The sequence below is a fragment of the Sphaerodactylus townsendi genome, linkage group LG13, assembly GCF_021028975.2.
Source record: "Sphaerodactylus townsendi isolate TG3544 linkage group LG13, MPM_Stown_v2.3, whole genome shotgun sequence".
Taxonomy (NCBI): Eukaryota; Metazoa; Chordata; class Lepidosauria; order Squamata; family Sphaerodactylidae; genus Sphaerodactylus; species Sphaerodactylus townsendi.
In genome coordinates, this window is record NC_059437.1 from 9,289,117 (window position 1) to 9,310,546 (window position 21,430).

The 21,430-nt window shown below is 48.1% G+C and overlaps 1 protein-coding gene across 2 annotated transcripts; it reads left to right on the forward strand.

Moving 5' to 3' along the window:
- The first annotated feature begins 790 nt into the window (after positions 1-790).
- Positions 791-21,320, forward strand: TBX22 (T-box transcription factor 22). Of its 2 annotated transcripts, none has more exons than XM_048514538.1 (8): positions 791-1,029; positions 2,121-2,268; positions 8,212-8,313; positions 13,454-13,628; positions 15,695-15,859; positions 18,493-18,557; positions 19,268-19,353; positions 20,443-21,320. In XM_048514538.1, exons 1-8 carry the CDS (start codon positions 891-893, stop codon positions 21,033-21,035), a joined length of 1,473 nt encoding a protein of 490 aa, XP_048370495.1. In that variant the 5' UTR covers positions 791-890; the 3' UTR covers positions 21,036-21,320. The 2 variants fall into 2 exon arrangements, with proteins under 2 accessions (XP_048370495.1, XP_048370496.1); XM_048514539.1 differs by lacking the exon at positions 791-1,029 and adding an exon at positions 1,111-1,214.
- The last annotated feature ends 110 nt before the right edge of the window (positions 21,321-21,430 follow it).

Genomic DNA, 21,430 nt, shown 5'->3' on the forward strand with positions numbered 1-21,430 from the left:
CTACGCTGGGAGGACAATTCTAGGGCTCTTTACGGGATTTACTCCCAAGTAAATCCGTCCAGGCTTTCAGCTTTCCGCTCGCTTTTTCGGAAGCAGGCCTGGCTGAGCTGGGGGGGGGGGGGGTTCTTCGCCAGGGAGGGGGCATCGCGGAGCAACCTTAAAGCGGCCGTGAGTGGAAATCCTTTCCTTTGCCTTTCCATCACAAGGGGACCCCCGCTCCCCATCCGCACCCCCAAAACGCTCCCTGTTTCAGCCGGAGGAACCAAAGAAGAGCGGGGGGGGGCCTTCCCCCAAATTTCCCCAGTCCTGGGGCTGTTTTGCACTTTGCCCCGCGAAACAGCTGGGAGCTGCAACTGCGTCGCGTTTCCTCCCGTCGGATGCCAGTGGCCCAGACCGCCCTGGCCGACCCTGCGAGGAGGGGCCGCTTCCCCTCCCCCGTCGCCCTCCCCCTCCTCTCCCCCTCCTCTCCCGCCCTCCCGTTTTCTCCGAAATGTCCCCCTTTCACTCAAGCAGCTCCATCCCTCTCCAAAACATACAGGGGAGGCTTCAACCTCCCCCCCCCCGCCCCAAGACAAAATCGGGTCCAGCCGATGCAGCTTCTCCTGGCCCCGGCCCAGTCGCCGAGGAGGGCCGTCCCGTCGCGCGCGCCCCCTCCCCTCCCGCTAGTCACTCCCTTGGAGAACCTGAGCGCTGCGGGACCCCAAGATCCAATCCTGCCTGGGATGCCGCCACCGAAGGAGGTCCCCAAGCCCGCGACGGAGCGCGGCCCTCGGCTGCCCTAGTCCGGCTCAGGATTTGGGGAGGGGGCTTGGGGGCAGAGGACGGGGGAGGGGGGTTCCTTTCGTGGCTTTGCCGAAGGACACGAGCGGGCCTCGGGCGCGGGGGCCGGCATGGCGCTCAGCTCCAGGGCGCACGCCTTCTCCGTGGAAGTCCTGGTGGGGAACTCTCCCAAGCGCAAATTGCTGGAGGTGGACGAGGAGCGGCCGGAGAAGGGAGCGGAGGGGAGCCTGCGGAAAAGCCACGGACCAGGTAAAGACACCGTCCCCTCCCTCTCCCCCCCTCCCCCCCCCGTTCCATTTCTCTCTGGCCGCAAATCCACTCCCGAGGCAACGCGGCCGGCTTCAGAGACGCACCGCGCTCTTTTGGGTCAGCCCCCGGCGGGCGGCTTCGAGCGCGCCACCTGCAGATAAGCCCATTTCAGCAGACCGAGCGAAGTCAGTGGGGGGGTTTTTTTGTGCTCGCGGGGAGAGGAGCAAAATAATTTCTCCGGGGCCCAGAAAGCCAAGGAAGGGACACAACGCGGAGCCCCCGGGCGCTGCAGGAGTCCAGGCGGATCCGATTCCAACAGACACCAGTGGCCAGAGCTGGTTGCTCCAACTGGGCGCCCAGAGCGCCGCCGGACTCCGGGTTTGGTTTGCGGAGGCAGACTACCAGGGCTAGGATTAGTCCCAAAAGAGGCAAAGCCCCCCCCCCCATCTATCTATCTATCTATCTATCTATCTATCTATCTATCTATCTATCTATCTATCTATCTATCTATCTATCTATCTATCTATCTATCTATCTATCTATCTATCTATCTTTCTTTCTTTCTTTCTTTCTTTCTTTCTTTCTTTCTTTCTTTCTTTCTTTCTTTCTTTCCACTAAAGAACCAAACTGATGAAGGGCCCTTGATTGAAAGATGTCTTCTTCTTCTTTTGTTTGCGATGGTCCAAATTAAAGGTATCCCCTCTCTGCAGCATTTAAGCCACTTCCGCACATCCAGCATAACACGCTTTCAATCCACTTTCACAATTGTTTGCAACTGGATTTTGCTATTCCGCACAGTGGATATTCTGGAAGTGGATTAATCTGCATGTGCGGAAGGGGCCTTCACCTCAACCCTTCACTCTCTGCCCTCCTTTAAAGCATGGGAATCGATGCGAATTTAAGCGTATGTGTGAACCGGCCGCATAATCCGAATCAGGCAACCCTGAAGGGACACAACTCTCTACGGCAGGAAGCAGACTGTACAACCGCCCTCCCCGTTTCCTCCGCCATAGATCTCCTGCGGTGCAAACCCGTCGTTCAGACACCGTGCGAATGCGCCTTCCTTGTCAATTTTGCTTTTTCCCTCGCAGAGAAGAAATCCAAAGCAGACATGCCGGCGGCTGCTCCGGAGCAAACCAGAGACGCGCCGAGCGAGGTCCAGGTGGACCTCCAGGGGTCCGAACTCTGGAAGAGGTTTCACGACATTGGCACCGAGATGATCATCACCAAAGCCGGCAGGTAGGGACGGGCCCGCGCTCGGCTTCACGGGGGCGCGCACCTTGGTCTCCCGGACTGGTCGGTTTCTCCAAATCGCAGGTCCTGAATCTCATTGGCCCGGATGAATCCCCATTTTTTTTTAAAAGGCATTACTTTCACCTTCACTTTTCCAAGAAGCCCGTGGGTTGGCCTCTGCGCGCTTGCTTTCCTTTCCTTGGGAAAATCCCTTGGTGTTTTCTCTCCGGGTGCAAAATCATTTTAAAAAATCCAAAAACGTGTATTGCGTTTCCTTTTAGAAAAGAAGATTTTTTTTTCTGGGATTCGTTGGTGCATTAACCGGAATCCCTGCCCAAGATTTTAAAATAGGTATAGTAATAGGGCGAATTATTCGATCCTATTTAGCTGCGGCAAGATCCAGGCACGGCTCAGTGCGTTCCAACGGTGGGGCCCTCCCGTGCCGTTTTTAAAGTGTTCCATCGTGTTGACCGCATCGTGCCCAACTTAAAAAGAAAAAGAAAAACAGCCCCACCGATATCATTTAGGAGCGTTGTGCGCATGTCCTCCGAAGTTCTTTGAAGGTCCTTTGACTCCACTCCCCTTCTTTCAGAATTTTAGGGTAAGGGGTTTTTATTCCTGGCTGGGATTCGCCGTCTTCTGGTGCGCGAGGTAGCATTTGAACTCGGTCCTCTGCTGTGTTGGGATAAGTGCTCCTGGTAGTTGGAGATTATCTGTATTCGTAGTTAGCAGAGCAGCAGGGGTGGCTAGAACACAGCAGAAGCCTGACCTCGTGCGCGTGCGTGTGTGTGATGGATCCCAATGTGCGGCAAGCTTACACAAAAGAAAGAGAGAGTCAGTTGTAGTTTCTAATCTAATAAAAAGAGTATTTATTAGTGAACTCCATTCTGGATAGAAAGGTAGGTAGATAGAGTCACTATGCTATCCTAATCTAGCTGGATGGAGATGGATGCGAGGAGCATCCCTCCTCTCTCTAGGCATGGTAGGAAGAAGAAGTGAGAAGGGGTCGAGGAAGAAGCCGGAAGGAAGGAAGTCCCTGAGAGTATCAGTCTAACATCAAAGGGATAGAACCAGCATGATAGAGTAAAGGTATCCTAGGTCCCTATCTAGCCACTAGCTCTCTAGTAAAACCCCCTCTGTAGGTTGAGGCAGGAAACAGCTTGACAGTGTAAAGTCCTTCACTTCCAACATGCTGGTGCCCAGAGTCAGAGCACAGGGTCGTCTCAGACTCTGACTGGCAGCCATTGACTCCGGAGGGCACTGAAGACCTTCCATGAGGAAATCCAAATATTTGTGGGGGAGAAAACGCAAGGAAAATGCCCAGCTCTGGGTTTGCGCCTCTGGAGCAGATGCACATTTGTTCCTTTGATTGAGATACTTATACTGCACTTTCATCGTTGGAAGAGACCCCAAGGGCCATCCAGTCCAACCCCCTGCAATGCAGGCACACACAATCAAAGCACTTCCAACATAGCTTCAACCAGCCTCTGTTTAAAAACCTCCAAAGAAGAAGGAGAAGGAGACTCAGCAACTCTCCAAGGCAGTGAATTCTGTTGGGAGAACCACACCTGGTGCGTGTGTTTCCCTTGCAAAAGTAGCAGAGCGGCACAGAGGCTGAACACAGGGAAGCTTACCTGAGCTGGCTAGAGAGAACTTCAGACACAAAAGAAAGTCAGAGTCGTTTGTAGTTTCTAACCTAATGAAAAGAGTATTTATTAGTGAACTCCATTCTGGATAGAAAGGTGGAGAGATAGGTTCACTATCTAATCTAATCGAGCTGGATGGAGGCGGATGCGTAGGAGGCACATCCTCTCCCTAGGCATGGTGAAGGTAAGATGGAGAGGTTCCCAGAAGAAGGCGGAAGCAAGGGAGGAAGTCCCTAAGAGTATCAGTCTACATCAAAGGGACAGAGTCAGCATGATAGAGTAAAGGTGAGCAATTCCTAAGTCCCTATCTAGCCACTAGTTCGCTAGTAAAAAAAAACCCCTCTGTAGGATGAGGCAGGAAACAGCGTAAAGTCCCTTTCTTCCAACAAATTCAACTGTCGAACAGCCCTGGAGGTCAGGAAGTTCTTCCTAATGTTCAGATGGAATCTCTTTTCCTGCACCTTGAATCCATTACTCCGTGTCCTAGTCTCTGAGGCAGCTGAACACAAGCTTCCTCCCTCTTCAGTGTGGCATCCCTTCAAATATTTAAACATGGCTATCATGTCCCCCCCCTTAACCTTCGCTTCTCCAGACTAAACATCCCCAGCTCCCCAAGCCTCACTTCGTAGGGCATGGGCTCCAGACCTTTTACCATTCTGGTTGCCCTCCTCTGGACCCTTTCCTTTCCAGCAGGGGCCTAAAGTGACGAACTGCATTGTCCTCCTTTCCTCCACTTTATCCATATAACAGCAACCCTGTGAGGTAGGCTAGGCTGGCCCAATGTCACCTCGTCAGCTTCCCTGGCGGAGTGGGGGTTCGAACCCACACTGCTCCTTCGGGTTGGAGATGTGCCAGAGAGAGCTTAGCCCGGCACAAACCCAGAGCAAAACCTGCACGGATTGACTGCTGGGGGTTTTCCACGGCCACGCAGCCCGGAAAATCAGGAAAACCCCACAACAGCAATTCGATTCCTTTCATGGAAGCCTTCGACAATAATAGCTCCACCGGCTTGCTGCTGACATGGTCCGGTGGCCATATAAGAAGCTTCCAAGGAATGTCATCCTTCTCTTTCGATTTTCCCCCCCTACAGCCTCCCCCTCTAAAAGAGTCCCTCGCAATCAGATGTGGGGCTAGTTCATGCTGCGCCACAACCCTCTGCCTATTAATTTGGGACTCACTGAAACCAGGGAGACTTACTTCTGAGTAAAGCTGCAGGAGACGGGACTTTTTCAGCCACGTTGTGCCGGTTTAAGCCCACGGATTTCTGTGTGTTTAAGACTGGAGCGCAGACGTCATCCTAAAACTAGGCTCATTCCGCACATGCAGAATAATGCACTTTCAAACTGCTTTCAATGCTCTTTGAAGCTGTGCAGAATGGCAAAATCCACTTGAAAACAGTTGTGAAAGTGGTTTGAAAATGCATTATTTTGCATGTGCGGAAGGGGCCCTAGTTTCCTGGGCGTCAGAGCTGTGGAATAAAGTGGGAACTCGTTGAATTTACATAGTTAGGATGGGGATTGTAGAAATTCGTGCTTCAGATCGCCTTATATATATATACACCCGCGAAGCTACGTGCACCTGATGTAGTGTGAAGAGAGGTGAATTCTAATCTGGAGGACTGGGGTTGATTCCCCACTCCTATGCATGAGCTGCAGATGCTCATCTGGTGAACTGGGTTTGTTTCCCCACTCCTACAGCAGGAAGCCTGCTGGGTGACCTTGGGCCAGTTCACAGATCTCTCAGAACTCTCTCAGCCCCACCCACCTCACAAGGGGTCTGTTGTGGGGAGAGGAAGGGGAAGGGGTTTGAAAGCCGGCTTGAGTCTCCTCACAGGAGAGAAAGGTGGGGTATAAATCCAAACTCTTCTTCTTCTTACTTGAGAGCAGTCATCCTTATAAAAATCAGTGGAATTTCCCAGGGACTAAATCTACTCTGGATCACTTATCCTATACATCACTGAGCTAGAAGCGGGAAGAATGTCAGCTTGGTGTATTCTTAAGAATGCAGATCTTAAACCCTTGTTCAAATTCTTTCATCTCAGGGAAATTTTAAAAAGAGAAAACATTGCGTAAGTACATGCACACACACATCACCTTTGCGTAAAACTAGGTTCTGGGGGCCACAAATCTCCCCCACCCCAATGTGGCATAACTTTGGTGGGCTAACATCCCCTTTGGAAGGATACATTATTTTAAAAAAGTTTTATCTAGAACTGAAGAACTCTGTGTGATACCAAAGCCTGCGGCTCTCCCCACCCCCAGCATTCACTGGACCAAGGAAAGGCACCTCCCTTCTTTGGTTTTGCGTTGCTTCGCTTTGCCCAAAATTAACGACACAACTGCTTGGCCCAAAGCAAATCCCTGCACATTTCAAGCACTTTGCCCCCTTCCGCACATCCAGAATAATGCTCTTTCAATCCACTTTCACAATTGTTTGCAAGTGGATGTTGATATTTGGTCATTGACTGTAAATAAAGTCTACTTCTACTAAGTGGATGTTGCTATTCTGCACAGTAAAATCCAGCTGCAAAGTGCATTGAAAATGGATTGAAAGTGCATTATTCTGCATGTGCAGAAGGGGCCTTTGAGTTGCCATTTCTACCATTTAGTATGACTCTTAACCTATATTTTCGCATATGTCTGTTATCTTTAGTCCTAGCTTGAGCAATACTACTTCTGTTAGTAACGACTGAGACCGCCAACAATTACAAGTCCTTCTATTGATCTGACTTGGAAGACTTCCCTTCCAGTGGGGCTAGGGTTGGAGCCGCTAGGCTGAAGGTGTTAAAGATGAACACAACTGCAAACTCTCCAGGGGTGGGGTGATAGCACTGCTGAAAAGTCTACCGCAGTATTAATGCAATCGCTGCTACTACTGGGTAGTAAGAGAACAAGCAGTGTTCGCTTTAACTTGCGAGAAAGCTGAGATCCTTGGCTCTTGTAGCCACATAAATATGCATGGAATGTGGCTGCTAGAATCGATCCCACCAACCAGCAGTTGTAAAGGACGGTACACCCAATATTAAAACGCTTGGAATCCTCACTCATCTAATCCTGCCTAGCGCCCTTAAGACCCATTGAAACACACGGGAGTGCAACAGGTAGTAAATACCTTGAGGACAGCCAAGTAGCAAGTCCTTATTGATATCACTATGGTGTTCGGGGCTAGATTCAGAAGATGGGGTGAAGTAGAACATCTGGATTCAAGACCATTCGCACCTTAGAGATGCCAGACCCCCTGAGCGTCAAATAAGCACAAGATGGAGAAAAATCCAAACCCAGCCTACTCCCTGAGGAGCTAGTTTTCTACTGGCAGGTAGGCTTTTTTAGAAAATCAGGGAAGGTCAATCTATCCAGCACATTTTCATCCTGCTCTTCCTCCAACAATCTCAGGGGTGTTTCTGCCTTCTCCATTTTTACCTCCCACCAACCCCAGAAGGCTGTTCAGGCTGAGGAAGCCAGGAGTACCCAGCGAGCTTCATAGTACAGTGGGGATTCAAACCAGGGTCTCGCAGGTCCTAATCTAAGCCTCTAGCCCAGGGGCGTCCAACTTTGGCTCTCCAGATGTTCATGGACACTCCCTGATGGGAATCCTAGTCCATGAACATCTGGAGGGCCAGAGTTGGGCACTCCTGCCCTTCTCCCATTCTTAAGGGAATGAATATTTCCCTGGGCCACATACATTGGACAGGGGTGCCCACCCCAGGTAACAGTTGGGAAAAGTGCTCCTGGTAGCTGGAGATTATCCCTTATCATCGTTAGCAGAGCGGCAGGGGTGGCTAGAACACAGCAGAAGCCCTTATACCGTGTGTGCGTGATGGATCCCAATGTGCTGCAAGCTTACACAAAAGAAAGTCGGAGTCAGTTGTAGTTTCTAGCCTAATAAAAAGAGTATTTATTAGTGAACTCCATTCTGGACAGAAAGGTAGGTAGATAGAGTCACTATGCTATCCTAATCTAGCTGGATGGAGATGGATGCACGGAGCATCCATCCTCTCTCTAGGCATGGTAGGAAAAAGAATGGAGAAGGGGTCAAGGAAGAAGCCGGAAGGAAGGAAGGAAGTCCCTGAGAGTATCAGTCTAACATCAAAGGGATAGAACCAGCATGATAGAGTAAAGGTGTCAAATCCCTAGGTCCCTATCTAGCCACTAGCTCTCTAGTAAAACCCCCTCTGTAGGTTGAGGCAGGAAACAGCATGACAGTGTAAAGTCCTTCACTTCCAACAGTAACCACCCCTGGGGGTAAACCTCCCCAAAGGAATGTGTAGGGCTAACATCCCCTTCTGCTCTGCTTCTTCCCCTAGGAGGATGTTTCCCTCGGTGAGAGTCAAAGTGAGAGGGCTGGATCCGGGGAAACACTATTACATCGCCATCGACGTGGTGCCGGTCGACTCGAAAAGATACAGGTAAGCGTCAAGCGTCCTTCTCCGAAGGATCCCCCCCCCCCCCCACTCGTGTGCATGTACGCACGGTGGGCTTTTTTAAAGTCAAAGATTGTCATTCGAGGCAGATGTGGGGTGTGTTCTCACCATAGTTTTGCATCTCTCTCCTTTGCCAGAACATCTGGATGCACCTTGTGGGGTCAGAAAGGTGGGGGGGGGCCACAGTTTGAAAAATGAATGACGTAATACTTTGGAGAAAGGCCAACCCATATTGATGGCCGAATCGGAAACTTCGCTCTGTTGACTCCCACGTTAGCGCTGCTACATAGGCGGCTTCCACACGGGCCAAGAACATCGGTGTGAAAATGGTGTGAAAACAGTGTAAATCCTTTTATACTGTTTTAAATCATTTCACACGTAGGCCCCTTCCGCACACGCAAAATAATGCGTTTTCAAACCACTTTCACAACTGTTTGCAAGTGGATTTTGCCATTCCGCACAGCTTCAAAGAGCACTGAAAGCAGTTTGAAAGGGCATTATTCTGCATGTGCGGAATGAGCCATAGTCTGGCTTACCTCCAAATAAAGATGCTAAGGGAAACTTGAGTGGATTCCGCACATCGTATTTATGGCGTTTGCAATTCGTTCTAAAGACGTTATAAATACGCAGCGCAGAATCCCCGTTGGCAAGGCATTCCTTTGGAGCCCGGGGGCCTGCAAGGAAATAGTCACCTCTCTGCGCCTAGTTTTTCCAAGTAACCGATGAAAAATATCGATCTCCGAATTTCCTTTGCAGTCGGGTCTGTAGTTCCCGAACCCTCCTGACTGGATCAGGTTCTTGGAGAAGCCAGGAAGCCCACCCATTCCACATTCATTTATCTGGAAGGAAATCCCGTTGCTTTCGCTACAATTTACTCCCAAGTAAGATGTCCCGAGGCAGGTCTCCGGAGCCGCCGGGTTTGATCGGGGCCCTTCCCTGCCCCCACGCCCCGGGGCCTGATCCAACCACTGTTAACTACCCTGCGATTTCAATGCCACCCGTTGAAGGATGTGCTGGATTCTCCCATTGAAATGAATGGGACTTAACCCGAGATCGCGCCGGGGCTGTTTTGCCTTCTGGCTCTTCCTTCCCAATCCTTCCCAGTCCGCTGCGCCTGCAAACTGCTGCTCCTAGCAGCTGTCTCTCTGCCCTCGGGGGGAAAAAAGCGTAACGTGAGAATGTGAAAGTCGGGTCGTTAGTCCCATGCAACAAGGAGGAGGGGGGGAAGAGAGAACAGACACAAAGAGTTGCGCGCCCGAACAGGACGCGTTCCCAACGCGCAAGCCAAGGATTCCGAAGTGACGCCATTGCGTCAGGACACGAGTCTTGCACGCAACGTTGAGGGTAGCGCAGATGTCTCATGGAAGCCATCCAGCCCAGGTGGCACAACCTCTTGATCCCGCGGGTTTCAAGAGCCGGCCGCCAGGCGAGTTCCGACGTTCATTTCCGTGTTCATTTCGTGTCGTGCCAATTTCAGATGAGGAGGCCGCGGGGAGGGGGTCGGGCTGGAGGAACCCGGAACGGGGGACCCTGCCCACCCAGAGCCGAGCGGGCTCAGCCAGATCCCCAACGCCAGCGAGCTCAGGGGACCGGGGTCTGAGTCAAGGGTCCATCTGCGCATGTTAAGTAATGGAAAGTATGGACCCAGGACTTTCACTTCTTTAAGGGCTGAGCAAGTGATGGCAGATCTTGCATAGAGTGCCTGAAACCCAAACCAGGCAGAGAAGAGTCTGTCCTTCCCTGCGCTCGCTCACTCTGGATTTCATTGTCCTCCCAGATCAGTTTCTTCTGCTGCAGGTGACATTTTCTATCAAGCCAGTCCAGACCTCTGGAAATCCCTTCCCTCTCCCAGGCAGGGCCAGATGAAGACCTTCAGAAACCCTAAACACTGAAAAAGATTATGGCCCTGCAGATGTAATTCAAAATAAAAAATAACAGCAAACTGTCACACGTAGCAGAAAACGTTTTGCAGTATAAAGTTGTAAGCAAGCACCAGTGAATGTAGTTTTGCGTTTTTGATTGGTGTAAAGATGCAAAATAACGTCTCCTGTTGCTTACGCGCAACTTCATTTGGTACTTCCAAAAGTTTTCTCCTGCGTTTTTCCATTGCAAAGTCTTGGATCATATCCTCAAAATTAATCTGATGTAACAAATCGGCTTCAATACTTAGCAGATAGCAGAGATAAAGAGGGGAAAAACCCTTCATTACTTGAGGCCCTCAACAGGTGCTTATTTTTGCTTAATGGTTCATTCATGCTTAATGGTTCATTTTGCTTAATGGTTCATAACAGTCCAGGTGCCTCGGGAGCAACAGCCGCAGAAGGCCCTTGCTTTCACATCCTGCACGTGAGCTCCCAATGGCACCTGGTGGGCCACTGCGAGTAGCAGAGAGCTGGACTAGATGGACTCTGGTCTGATCCATCTGGCTTGTTCTTATGTTCTTATGTTCTTATTCAGGTCCTGGCTCTCTGCCTTTGGCTGATTCCGCATTGGCCCCAAAACAGCAATGTGACAATGGTATGAAAATGGTGTAAACCCTTTTAAACCGTTTTATACCCTTTTCAACCATTTTCACACCACTGTTTTTGGTCCATGCAGAATCTGCACTAGTGAGGAGACCCTTCTGGTTTGCTCTCCTTCAGCAGGGTGGCAGGAGAATGTCCATGAACTGATATTGTGGGCAGAAAGCAGGTTTGCTTAAAGGGGCAGTAGGTTTGCTCTAGAGTCAGGAGGATTTTATAGAGTAGATGGAGCCTCGCTTACTTTGCCAGAAGAACGGGGCAAGATCTGTCTCTGAGCTGGCTTGCAAGGCTCCAAACCCCAAACATCGAGGAATTTTCCAAACGAGAGATGGCAACTCTAGCTAACACTCGAGATGGCATGGTGTAATGGCTAGAGTGTTGTACCCAGCTGAACAAACTTGCTCCCCTACACAATTTTTAATTCCATTCGGGCAGAGTCCTACAGTCTATTATCTTTATGTTTTAATGAATCCCTGCTCAAGGAGAGCTCTCACTATTGCACAGTTCAACCCTACGCCCTTTGTCCTACTAAATGGTAGGTTTAGCAACCTAGAAAAATCTGCAAGGTTATGGAGCTGCAAATCCAACGTGGTCGAAACACTGGCTCACCAGCTTCTGCCCTGCAGCGGATTTGTTAAAATCAGATCCAAATATTCCAATTTACACCCTCTTTTTCAATCTGAGTTACCAGATCTGATTAGATTACCCCTACTGTCGAACAACTCTGACTCTGGTTTTTGTGAAGAGGTTGATAATTTTATTATGGAGATAGTTGAGAGAATGTAACAGCATGTATATATTACGGTTCTTCCTTGGTCTTCGCTCCTGTTACTGTTGTATTTTATATTTGTTGCTTGATCAATGCCAATAAAGGCTAATGTATGTATGAGTTGTGTACCAGGCCTGGGAGATGTAGGTTTGAAGGTCTGTTTACCCTGGCTGCTGGGTGACCCTGAACCACTCCAAGGTCCCTTCCGCACATGCAGAATAATGCACTTTTAATCCACTTCCAATGCACTTTGCAGCTAGATTTTACTGTGCAGAATAGCAAAATTCACTCGCAAACAAGTGTGAAAATGGATTGAAAGTGCATTATTCTGCATGTGCGGAAGGGGCCCCAGAGGGTATGTGGAATGAAAAGAACAGGGAGACTTTCCCCTCACCACCGTGGTTCAGTTGAGCAGCACAGTCTCTTTCAGTGGGCACCATCATAGAGAAGACATGGGGTAGAGAGGTCTCGTTTGATGTTACCTTAGTATTATAAGAACCGGTCAAAATATTGCTGGATTGGCAGAGGGAAGCCAGCCAGGAGAAGCCAGGATCGTGCAGTTATTAGAGTGCTAGGCTATTCAGCATTACATTACCGCACTTTCAACTAAAGTTAGTGTTTTACAAAGGGACAGTTGTGGAATGTAAAATCCACTTGCAAACAGTTGTGAAAGTGGTTTGAAAATGCATTATTTTGCGTGTGCGGAAGGGGCCCTAGACTAGGATGTGGGAGAAGCCGGATTGAATCCCCTTTCTATCATGGAAGCTTGCTAGGTAACCTTGGGTGGGTCATGGACTTCGCTCTCCACTAAGCCCACCTCACAGGGTTGTGCTAAGGATCAAAATGGAGAAGAGCACAACCAGGTATGCCACCATGGAGGAAGGGTGGGGTCCAAACAACCTGGGACCTTCCCTGTGAGAAGCAGGAATATTTTCACTCTGAGGCCCCTTCCGCACACACAAAATAATGCATTTTCAAACCACTTTCACAACTGTTTGAAAGTGGATGTTGCTATTCCGCACACCTTCAAAGAGCACTGCAAGCAGTTTGAAAGTGCATTATTCTGCATGTGCGGAATGAGCCTCTGATATTCTCAGTGCATTTGCTAATTAAAATATCTCTTTAAAAATCTATTTAGAGAGTTGTGTGTGTGTGTGTGTGTGTGTGTGTGTGTGTGTGTGTGTGTGTGTGTGTGCTGTCAAGTCATAACTGAATTATGGTGACCTCTTTGGGGTTTTAAGGCAAGATACTGTTGGAGGTGGTTCGCCATTGCCTGCCTCAATCCTGGTATTCCTTGGGGACTGCTCATCAAAATACTTGCTTAGTTTCTGAGATCTGATGAAATCAGGCTAGCCTGGGGCTACCCGGCTCAGAACATTTAGTGTTTTGGAGTATCTTAAGGCTCTCATTCAGATAACCTCAGTAATCTTTACTTCCATTGCAAGAGTTGGACTTGATGGCCCTTGTGGTCTCTTCCATCTCTATGGTTCTATGGCAGTGGTGGCGAACCTTTTAGAGACCGAGTGCTGGGGCAGAGCAAGGGGAAGCTGCGTCCGGGACACGTGTGCACCCTGTGCCCCTGCCATGCCACCGTCCTGACCTGGAGTGCCCCCGGAATGCCCTTGCCACAGCCCCACGGGCATGCACCCCGTGCGTTGTGCACTCCTCGCCCCCTTGGTGCTATTCCACTGCCGAGTCCCCAAACTGGGACGACAGTGCGCGTGCCCACAAAGAGGGCTCTGAGTGCCACCTCTGGCACGCGTGCCATAGATTCGCCACCACTGTTCTATGATCTCCACATGGTCATTGACTTGTCCCCTGGTTTGGTTGGCAGGTACGTCTACCACAGCTCCCAGTGGATGGTGGCTGGGAACACGGACCACTCGTGCATCATGCCCCGGCTGTACATTCACCCGGATTCTCCATGTTCTGGAGAGACCTGGATGCGGCAGATCATCAGCTTCGATCGGGTGAAGCTGACCAACAACGAGATGGACGACAAAGGGCATGTAGGTGTGGATTTGGGGACGGGACATCTGGAGTGGGAGAAGGAGGGCACACGTGGAGCAAAGCACAGGTTCCTTTGGAACACAGTGGCACTCGGGTTTGATCTCAGCCCCTATATCACAGGTGTCATACTCGCAGCCCTCCAGATGTTATGGACTAAGGTTGTCCATAACATCTGGAGGGCCGTCAGTTTGACACCTATGCTTTAAACCCGTGGTGGCGAACCTTTGGCACTCCAAATGCTATCTACTACAATTCCCATCAGCCCCTGCCAGCATAGCCAATATCCCAGAACCAACTGGTCCCTCAGCCGCACTGGCTCCACATGGTCACCCAAGGCCTCTGCAGGCTCCGTTGTGGCAAAGAGGCCCTCATGGTTCACTACAGTTACCCACCCCTCCTTTACTTTTGGGCTGGTTGGTGCTTTTGGAGACGGTTTGGAGGTCTCCACTTGTAACTGTGGACAAGCCTGTTGAAGCAGCGGATTTACTCAGAGTAGACCACCTTGTAGGACGCAATGTAGACAAGAACTGATAGACACACAGTCACCAGTGCAGTTCTATTTTATTGCTATCTACTGACAAAGTGCTTAGCCAGACCACAGTAGTGTTTTCAGGCACACATCACACTGTTGTCTGTGCTAACTATATACAAAAAGTGGTACCCAATCAGGTGCCCTCATCTTATCAGGCTTGGTAATTACACGGTACAAACTGTGCACTCGGTCCTAATCTGCACACGGCACCTGTTAGAAGGAGGGTCCAGCTGTCATTTAGATTTTGCTCATCTAAACATCTACACGTGTTCTGACACCCCTTCCAAAATTGGTATGACAAAATCGGTACATTATTTACAACATTGACAGACACCACATTTAGCTGTTCACACAGTAGATCATATTTTTCTTTCAAAGTAGGTTTTGTTAATGCATCAGCCACATTTAGTTTTGAATCAACATATTTCAGTTTGATGAACCCACTCTGTAACAGTTCACGTACATGTTCATATTTGACACCTATGTATTTCGTTCTGGCTTTTAAGTTCTCCGTTTCAGCTAAATGGATGGCTGTTTGCGAGTCTTCTAGTAGTGGAATAGGTTGTTGGACATTCTCACCTAGTTCTGTCAACAACGCTTTCAGCCATAGTAATTCATTACAAGTTTCTATTATTGCACAGAATTCGGCTTCAGCAGTAGACAGGCTGTACTATATTGCAGCGCTTACCAACCCTACATATAGGAGAGCCTACATGCTGGCTAGATTTAACATTATGCCATCCCCGCTCCATAGAGGAAGACTCAAGGGTCTACCAAATGATAAGAGGCTTTGCCCCTGCAGTCCAGGGCAGTTGGATTCCATTGCGCACATTCTCCTCCACTGCCCACTTTACCAGAATCCAAGATCCAGCTTATTACAAATCATTGACTCTATGAAAACCCTGTCAGAGCTTGATAAAGTAAATATGCTCTTAAACTGTAATGACCTTGACTGTTGTCTCGCAGTGGCAAAGTTTCTGGCTGAGGTTTGCGAACTGAACTTATGATCCAGTGTGAAGTTTTATCTAGTAATTTTAATTGTATTTATATTGTATGTTCTGTATGCCAATAAAGGCTTATTGAAATTGAAATTGAGTAGACAGGCTGACTGAAGTCTGCCTGTGGGAGTTCCATGCTACTGGAACGTTGGCATAAGTGATCGCAAATGGTCGGTGCCCCCACAGTTAAAGCATTTCCTAACCTGAGGCCAGTTCCAATTAGCTGAATCAGGGGTTTTCGTAACCTCTGCTGGAGCAGCAGCCCCTTCCTGTTTTGGCTGAGAATCTGCCTTCCCACCCCTCTGGAACCCTTTTCCTTCCCTTCCCAACTGGGAAGTCCTCCAGTCCAGTTGCCTTTTGGAAACTCTTGGGCGAGTTCTGCCCATCTACGTTCCCAAGTGCAAATCTGCTTGCGTTAGTGGGAGGTGAGTAGGTGGGAGTGAATTCCAGTGGACTTGGAATCAGACTTGCTAGTTCATTTTTTTTTCCTCCAGAAATGAGGGTAATTTTCATTTTTTCCCCCTCTGGTTTGCAGATTATTCTGCAGTCCATGCACAAATACAAGCCTCGAGTTCACGTCATCGTCCAGGATTCCCGATTTGACTTGTCCCAGATCCAGTCCTTACCAGCTGCTGGCGTTCAGACTTTCTCCTTCAAAGAAACAGAATTCACAACTGTCACGGCGTATCAAAACCAGCAGGTAACCCTTGCTCCTCATCAGCGGGGTCTGAACAATCTAGGTCAGTGGTGGTGAACCTATGGCACGGGTGCCAGAGGTGGCACTCAGAGCCCTCTCTGTGGGCACGCTCAAACATTCCTGCCACACACATCTAGGCTGGCCTGAGCCACTGGGCTCGATTATTTGCATTAAACCAAAGACCTAGTTTTGGGGAAGCAGTGTAGGTAACGCTGTTAAGCATTGTTAAACCCCACTGATTTTCATGCGAAGAACTAAACCATGAACCTTTACCTGGGAGTAAGCTCGGTTGCTGGCAATGGGGCTTGCTTCTGAGCAAACCCTCCTAGGATCGTGATCCACCCGTTGGAAGAGTTGCACAGTTGCTTCAAAGCAAAGCCACCAACTACCACCAAGCTTACTCCCGAGTAATGTACACCACTGAGCCAACCATTTTTTAAAAACTAAAACCTCAGTATTCAGGTTAAATTGCCGTGTTGGCACTTTGCGATAAATAAGTGGGTTTTGGGTTGCAATTTGGGCACTCGGTCTCAAAAAGGTTCGCCATCACTGGTCTAGGTGGTTCTGCTCTTGGTTTTGGCAAGAGATTTTAGCCCCGGTTATTTCTATCTGTTGGGTGTCTAAAACCTTTTTTTAAGAGCCAGGTGAAGGCTGAGAGTGCAGTCTATAAACAGTTAGAAGGGATGCATGAAAAGTGGAAACTGTATATGGTAGGAAAAGTCTGCATCTATTTCTGCTTTGTAGCTTTGCAGAAAGGATAATCTGACAGACCTCTCTGGTGACCGCCACGACCCAATGCAATGATAGCCAAATTCAGGCTTGACAGCCAGATTTTCAATCAGAAAGTTCAGCTTTGAAATCTGGCGTCTGGCTTAGTGAGCTGGTTTATGTGTGTGTGTATAAATTGCTGTCAATTTGCAAAAGACTTATGGCAACCCAGTAGTTTTCAAGGCTAACAGACGTGGTTTGCCTTCCTCTGTACAACAACCCTGGCATTTCTTGGCGGTCTCCTATCCAAGTAATAAGCAGAGTCGACCCTTCTTAGCTTCTGAGATCTGATGAGAATAGGCTGAATTGGACCATCCAAGCCAGGGCATCCCAGCATATAACAAGGCAGCCGTGCAAATAGTGTTCCCGGAGTGGTTTCTTTTACCGTTCCGAGGCGCTGGTTTTTGCCCATGCAGAATTCGCCTAAGTCTCTCAACCAAGAATGGAAACTCCAATAGGAGACCACTTAAGTCAGGAATATTAAAAAAAACACTTCTGTAGTGAGAGGTTCCATGCTGCATCCTGTTAAAGGCTATGCACTAAATAAGTTTAAAGACTGTTACCTATTTTTTAAAAAAACTGATTAGGCAGAGTTCTCTAGGATTTAACCCTACCTCTGACAATACGAAATGTAGGTGATAAATTCTGTTCTCTGAACTAAACCAGCAAGCCAGGCAGAACATCGGCATAAGCTTTTATCTTTTATTGAAAAAGGAAAAGATTATTTTTATCGAGCAATACGGAAGAATATAAAGGCATGATAGAATTAATCTTACAATTACTGTGAAATTGAATGCTAACATTATCAGCATTTCTAGCATTGCTTAATCATACTATAACAAATAATAGGGTTGTTTTTTAAAAAAAGATCAGGGTTCAGTTTTTGTCTCAATGCTTTTAGGGATTCTCAAACAACAAACAAACCCCCCAAATCACCTAAGAATCTTACCCAGAGATCTCAACTATTCTTCTTCCGAGGCTTCCAGTCAGAGAAATCCAATCTGCTTGTTACAAAAGTGATTATTTACACAAAAATAGCCATCTTATCTTTCTCTAATTTGATTGATCACCATCATGTGATTATTTAGAGATATCTGATTGGTTACAATAAGAGATAGGTGATATAAGTGTAAATAAGCCAGTTATGAAGTGCATATGAGATACATTTGATATAGCGAGATAAGAAGGCTAATCTCTTAAAAGGCAACTAAACTACGGTAACTTTTCCCAGTAACTGTTCCAACTATCTGTCCAAGATTAAAGCAACAGAATATACAGACAGTTGAAAAAGTGTATAATCTTTCAGTCAACTTGGAAACTGAGCAAGAAAGGAGGAGGGATATCACAGCAACTGTTAGATTTCCCTGAGAGTAGGGCTAGTCAAAGGATTTCCATGCCCTTGGTGAACAATGAGTTTGGCACATCCTTCTCCTTACCCCCATCGCATTCAATACAGAGAAAAAGTAGAATTAACTTGGCATTCAAAAAGAATCATGTAAAATAGACATTCACTTTCAACTAATCGGGTACCTCTGAAAGCTAGCTACCCTGGGTGATTACCAGATTGGGAGAACCAGTACGTTAATATGATTTTATGTGAAGTCGTTGGCCTGTTTAAATTTCCCTGCCATGACCAATTAAGCGACTGAGTGGAAAAATGAATATTTTGAGATTCTGCTAAATGCTGGAGTTGAATAATTAATTCAAATTGCAGTACAGTGGTTCGGTCAGTGGTGTAGACATTTATGCATGTCAGAATAATGATGATGTGTGGGTAATATTCCATCGACCGAGCATTTGAATCTTTTAGCTTTGTGTGACTCATAATGTCTTGGGGTTTTTTTTCACTGATGCAAAAACATTCCTAGATTACAAAACTGAAGATAGATCGGAATCCCTTTGCTAAAGGATTTAGAGACCCCGGAAGGAACAGGTATGTAAGCTTTATCAATTATTTATTGCAAATAAAAAAACTCATGTGTGTGAAAAAAATATTTTTTTCTGTCAGATTCCAAAACAATAATATTAATAAAATGGTGTTCAAAGGAAAATGCAATTAGGAGTTAAACTGCAATAAAGCACCAGCAATAAAGGAGTCTCAACAACAGCTATCCACAAACCCAACAACATTAGCAAAAATCCTGACCAAACCAGTGGCGTAGCTAGAGGGGGCACTGAAGGTCTGGAGCAGGGGTCTGTAACCTGCGGCTCTCCAGATGATCATGGATTACAATTCCCATCAGCCCCTGCCATTGTGGCAGGGGGGATGGGAATTGTAGTCCACGAACATCTGGAGAGCCACAGGTTGCAGACCCCTGGTGGACGCACATTTTCATTAGACAAAAAGCAAGATTCCAGGAGACAGTTTGTCAGGTAAAGTCAATCCTCATACACCCCCTCGCAATGGCATCCCAATGTGGGACTCCCTGTGGTGTCCAGGACAGGAGCACACTTGAATGTCAGTGAGCAGGCCTTGCCCTGCCTCCAATCGCCTTATAGGAGTGGGGTATTATAGCTGTGTGTGTTGATGAGAACTTTGACCCTTTGCGAAAGTAGGATATAGAACCCATTTAATATCTGAACCAACTGTTTAAAAAAATGTTTTCCACACTCTAATATTAATTGCCAATGTTCACCTTCCAGAGGCGTATTGGATGGGCTGCTGGAATCATATCCATGGAGACCGTCCCTTACTCTGGACTTCAAATCTTTTGGGGGAGAAACTCAAGGTGACTACTGACTCACTGGTGCATCTGAAGGTGGCTATTGGACATTATATTGAATGCTCTCTTGTGCTTACGGCAGCTTCAACTAGAACGAGCGCTTTGGAACCAATACACCAGAGCGATGATCTGGAGTTACTTTTCAGGAAAATGTCTTGAACTCTAGCCTGCAATATGCACAAATCTGTCTTTGTTAAGACTATTCTTTTTAACTTAATATAATTTAAACTACAAAGATTATTATTTAAAATTTAATAATTTTGGAAAGATTATTCTCTTTTTCTCCCCAAGCAGATGACTTATTCTGGGATGATATTAATGCTTAGCCTTTTCCAGACCTTCAATTATGTTCACTGGTTTCTTCTGACCCATTTAAGTTTGTCCTCATAGTTTTTAAGGCATGGCACCCCAATCAGATCTTCCCTTTGTGCCTTTTTGTGATTTCAGCTGGTCGTCCTGCTAGGGAAAAAGGCAGGCAACCCACCTGCTACCCAGTGGTTCATCCTCAAGGTGTATCAATCTGCCTCCCCACATAACAGTTGCTCTTAAAAGTATATCTTTGAGGTTCCTTTCCGTGATCCCCAATTTTTTGTGTAGTTTGGCCCTGAGAGACAGTATATCTAAGGCAATTGTTACAGTACAGGAGCAGCAGTGGCGTAGGAGGTTAAGAGCTCATGTATCTAATCTGGAGGAACCGGGTTTGATTCCCAGCTCTGCCGCCTGAGCTGTGGAGGCTTATCTGGGGAATTCAGATTAGCCTGTGCACTCCCACACACGCCAGCTGGGTGACCTTGGGCTAGTCACAGCTTCTTGGAGCTCTCTCAGCCCCACCTACCTCACAGGGTGTTTGTTGTGAGTGGGGAAGGGCAAGGAGATTGTAAGCCCCTTTGAGTCTCCTGCAGGAGAGAAAGGGGGGATATAAATCCAAACTCTTCTTCTTCTTCTTCTTAATTGTAAATTGTGCAAAACAATATTCCCTTGTTCGCTATGACATGCAGTTCGGTTTCCCGGGACAATTCCAACTGAGAGAAAGGGGGAAAAATACCTGGCTGTGCTCTTTCATTTGCTAATATTCTTTTGCTTGCTCCCCTCCAGGTGGAAGTCCCGGCTCTTCCCCTGCGACCCACACTGCTGGGACCCCCTCTCCTCTGGCCTCCCTGCTGTCCCCCGCTTGCTCTCCTCCTGCGTTCCATTTGTCTGCAAGCAACCTTGGGATGTCTTGTCCGGAATCCTACGTCCACCACCTCAGCCTCCCTGTTTGCTACAAGATCTGCCCGACGGGCCTTTTAAGGCCGTCATCGCTGATGTTCCCCGGGCACGACAAACTGGGACACGCCGCCAGCCCGGCCCTGTTGCCCCATTTCATGGTGGACGTGCCCTCGCTCTCTTCCCTGAGCATCCGGAACGTCAAAAGCGGCAAAGCGGAGGATTCGAACGGACCCGGCCTGCAAGGGCCTGCTTCTGCTGGTCACATGTTCTACGGTTTACATGCATCTGGAAACATTTTCCCCTCCAATCCCATTACGCGGGAAGCACTTAATTGTGCTCTGCACCCGCCATATGGTTTCTACGGCTACAACTTGGCAGTCCCGTCCAGGCTGATGAGCGCAGCTGGCCATTTCAAAGTGAGCCACTTTTCCTCGTCCCCTCTTCAAGTAGAGCAGGTGTCACCCCCACTGGCTCCTTGAACATTAACCACTGCCTCTGAGTGGGTTCCTCCTCCGGACATCACAACGGCAGGCATCTGATCCCCCCCTGCACCAGCTTTTTCTAACTCTTTGCCAAAGACTGATGGATTGTTGGCCATCAAGCACTTCATGACCCCGTGGGTTATCCGGACAAGATACAGATGGCAGCAAATAGGGTTGCCAACTTCAAAGGGCAACCTAGGGGATGGGAGGGATAAGGTTGTCAGATTCACGCTGGAAGTAAACCTCCTGGAGATTTGTTCTTGGGAGGTCGGGGACACCAGTTGGGTCTGTTTCAGAGAATCAGGTAGGTTCTCACAGGTCTCTAAAAGTAGGTTACCAATTGGCTGTGTAAAACGAGAGGGGCACACCACACAGGTGATTTTGCCAAGTGA

Bases quoted from the DNA above. Each gene is read 5' to 3' on its own strand.
- TBX22 (XM_048514538.1), top strand. From the start codon at position 891: ATGGCGCTCAGCTCCAGGGCGCACGCCTTCTCCGTGGAAGTCCTGGTG. The intron at 1,030-2,120 runs GTAAAGACACCG...TTTCCCTCGCAG, and splicing joins GCGGAAAAGCCACGGACCAG to AGAAGAAATCCAAAGCAGAC. The intron at 19,354-20,442 runs GTGACTACTGAC...GCTCCCCTCCAG, and splicing joins TTTTGGGGGAGAAACTCAAG to GTGGAAGTCCCGGCTCTTCC.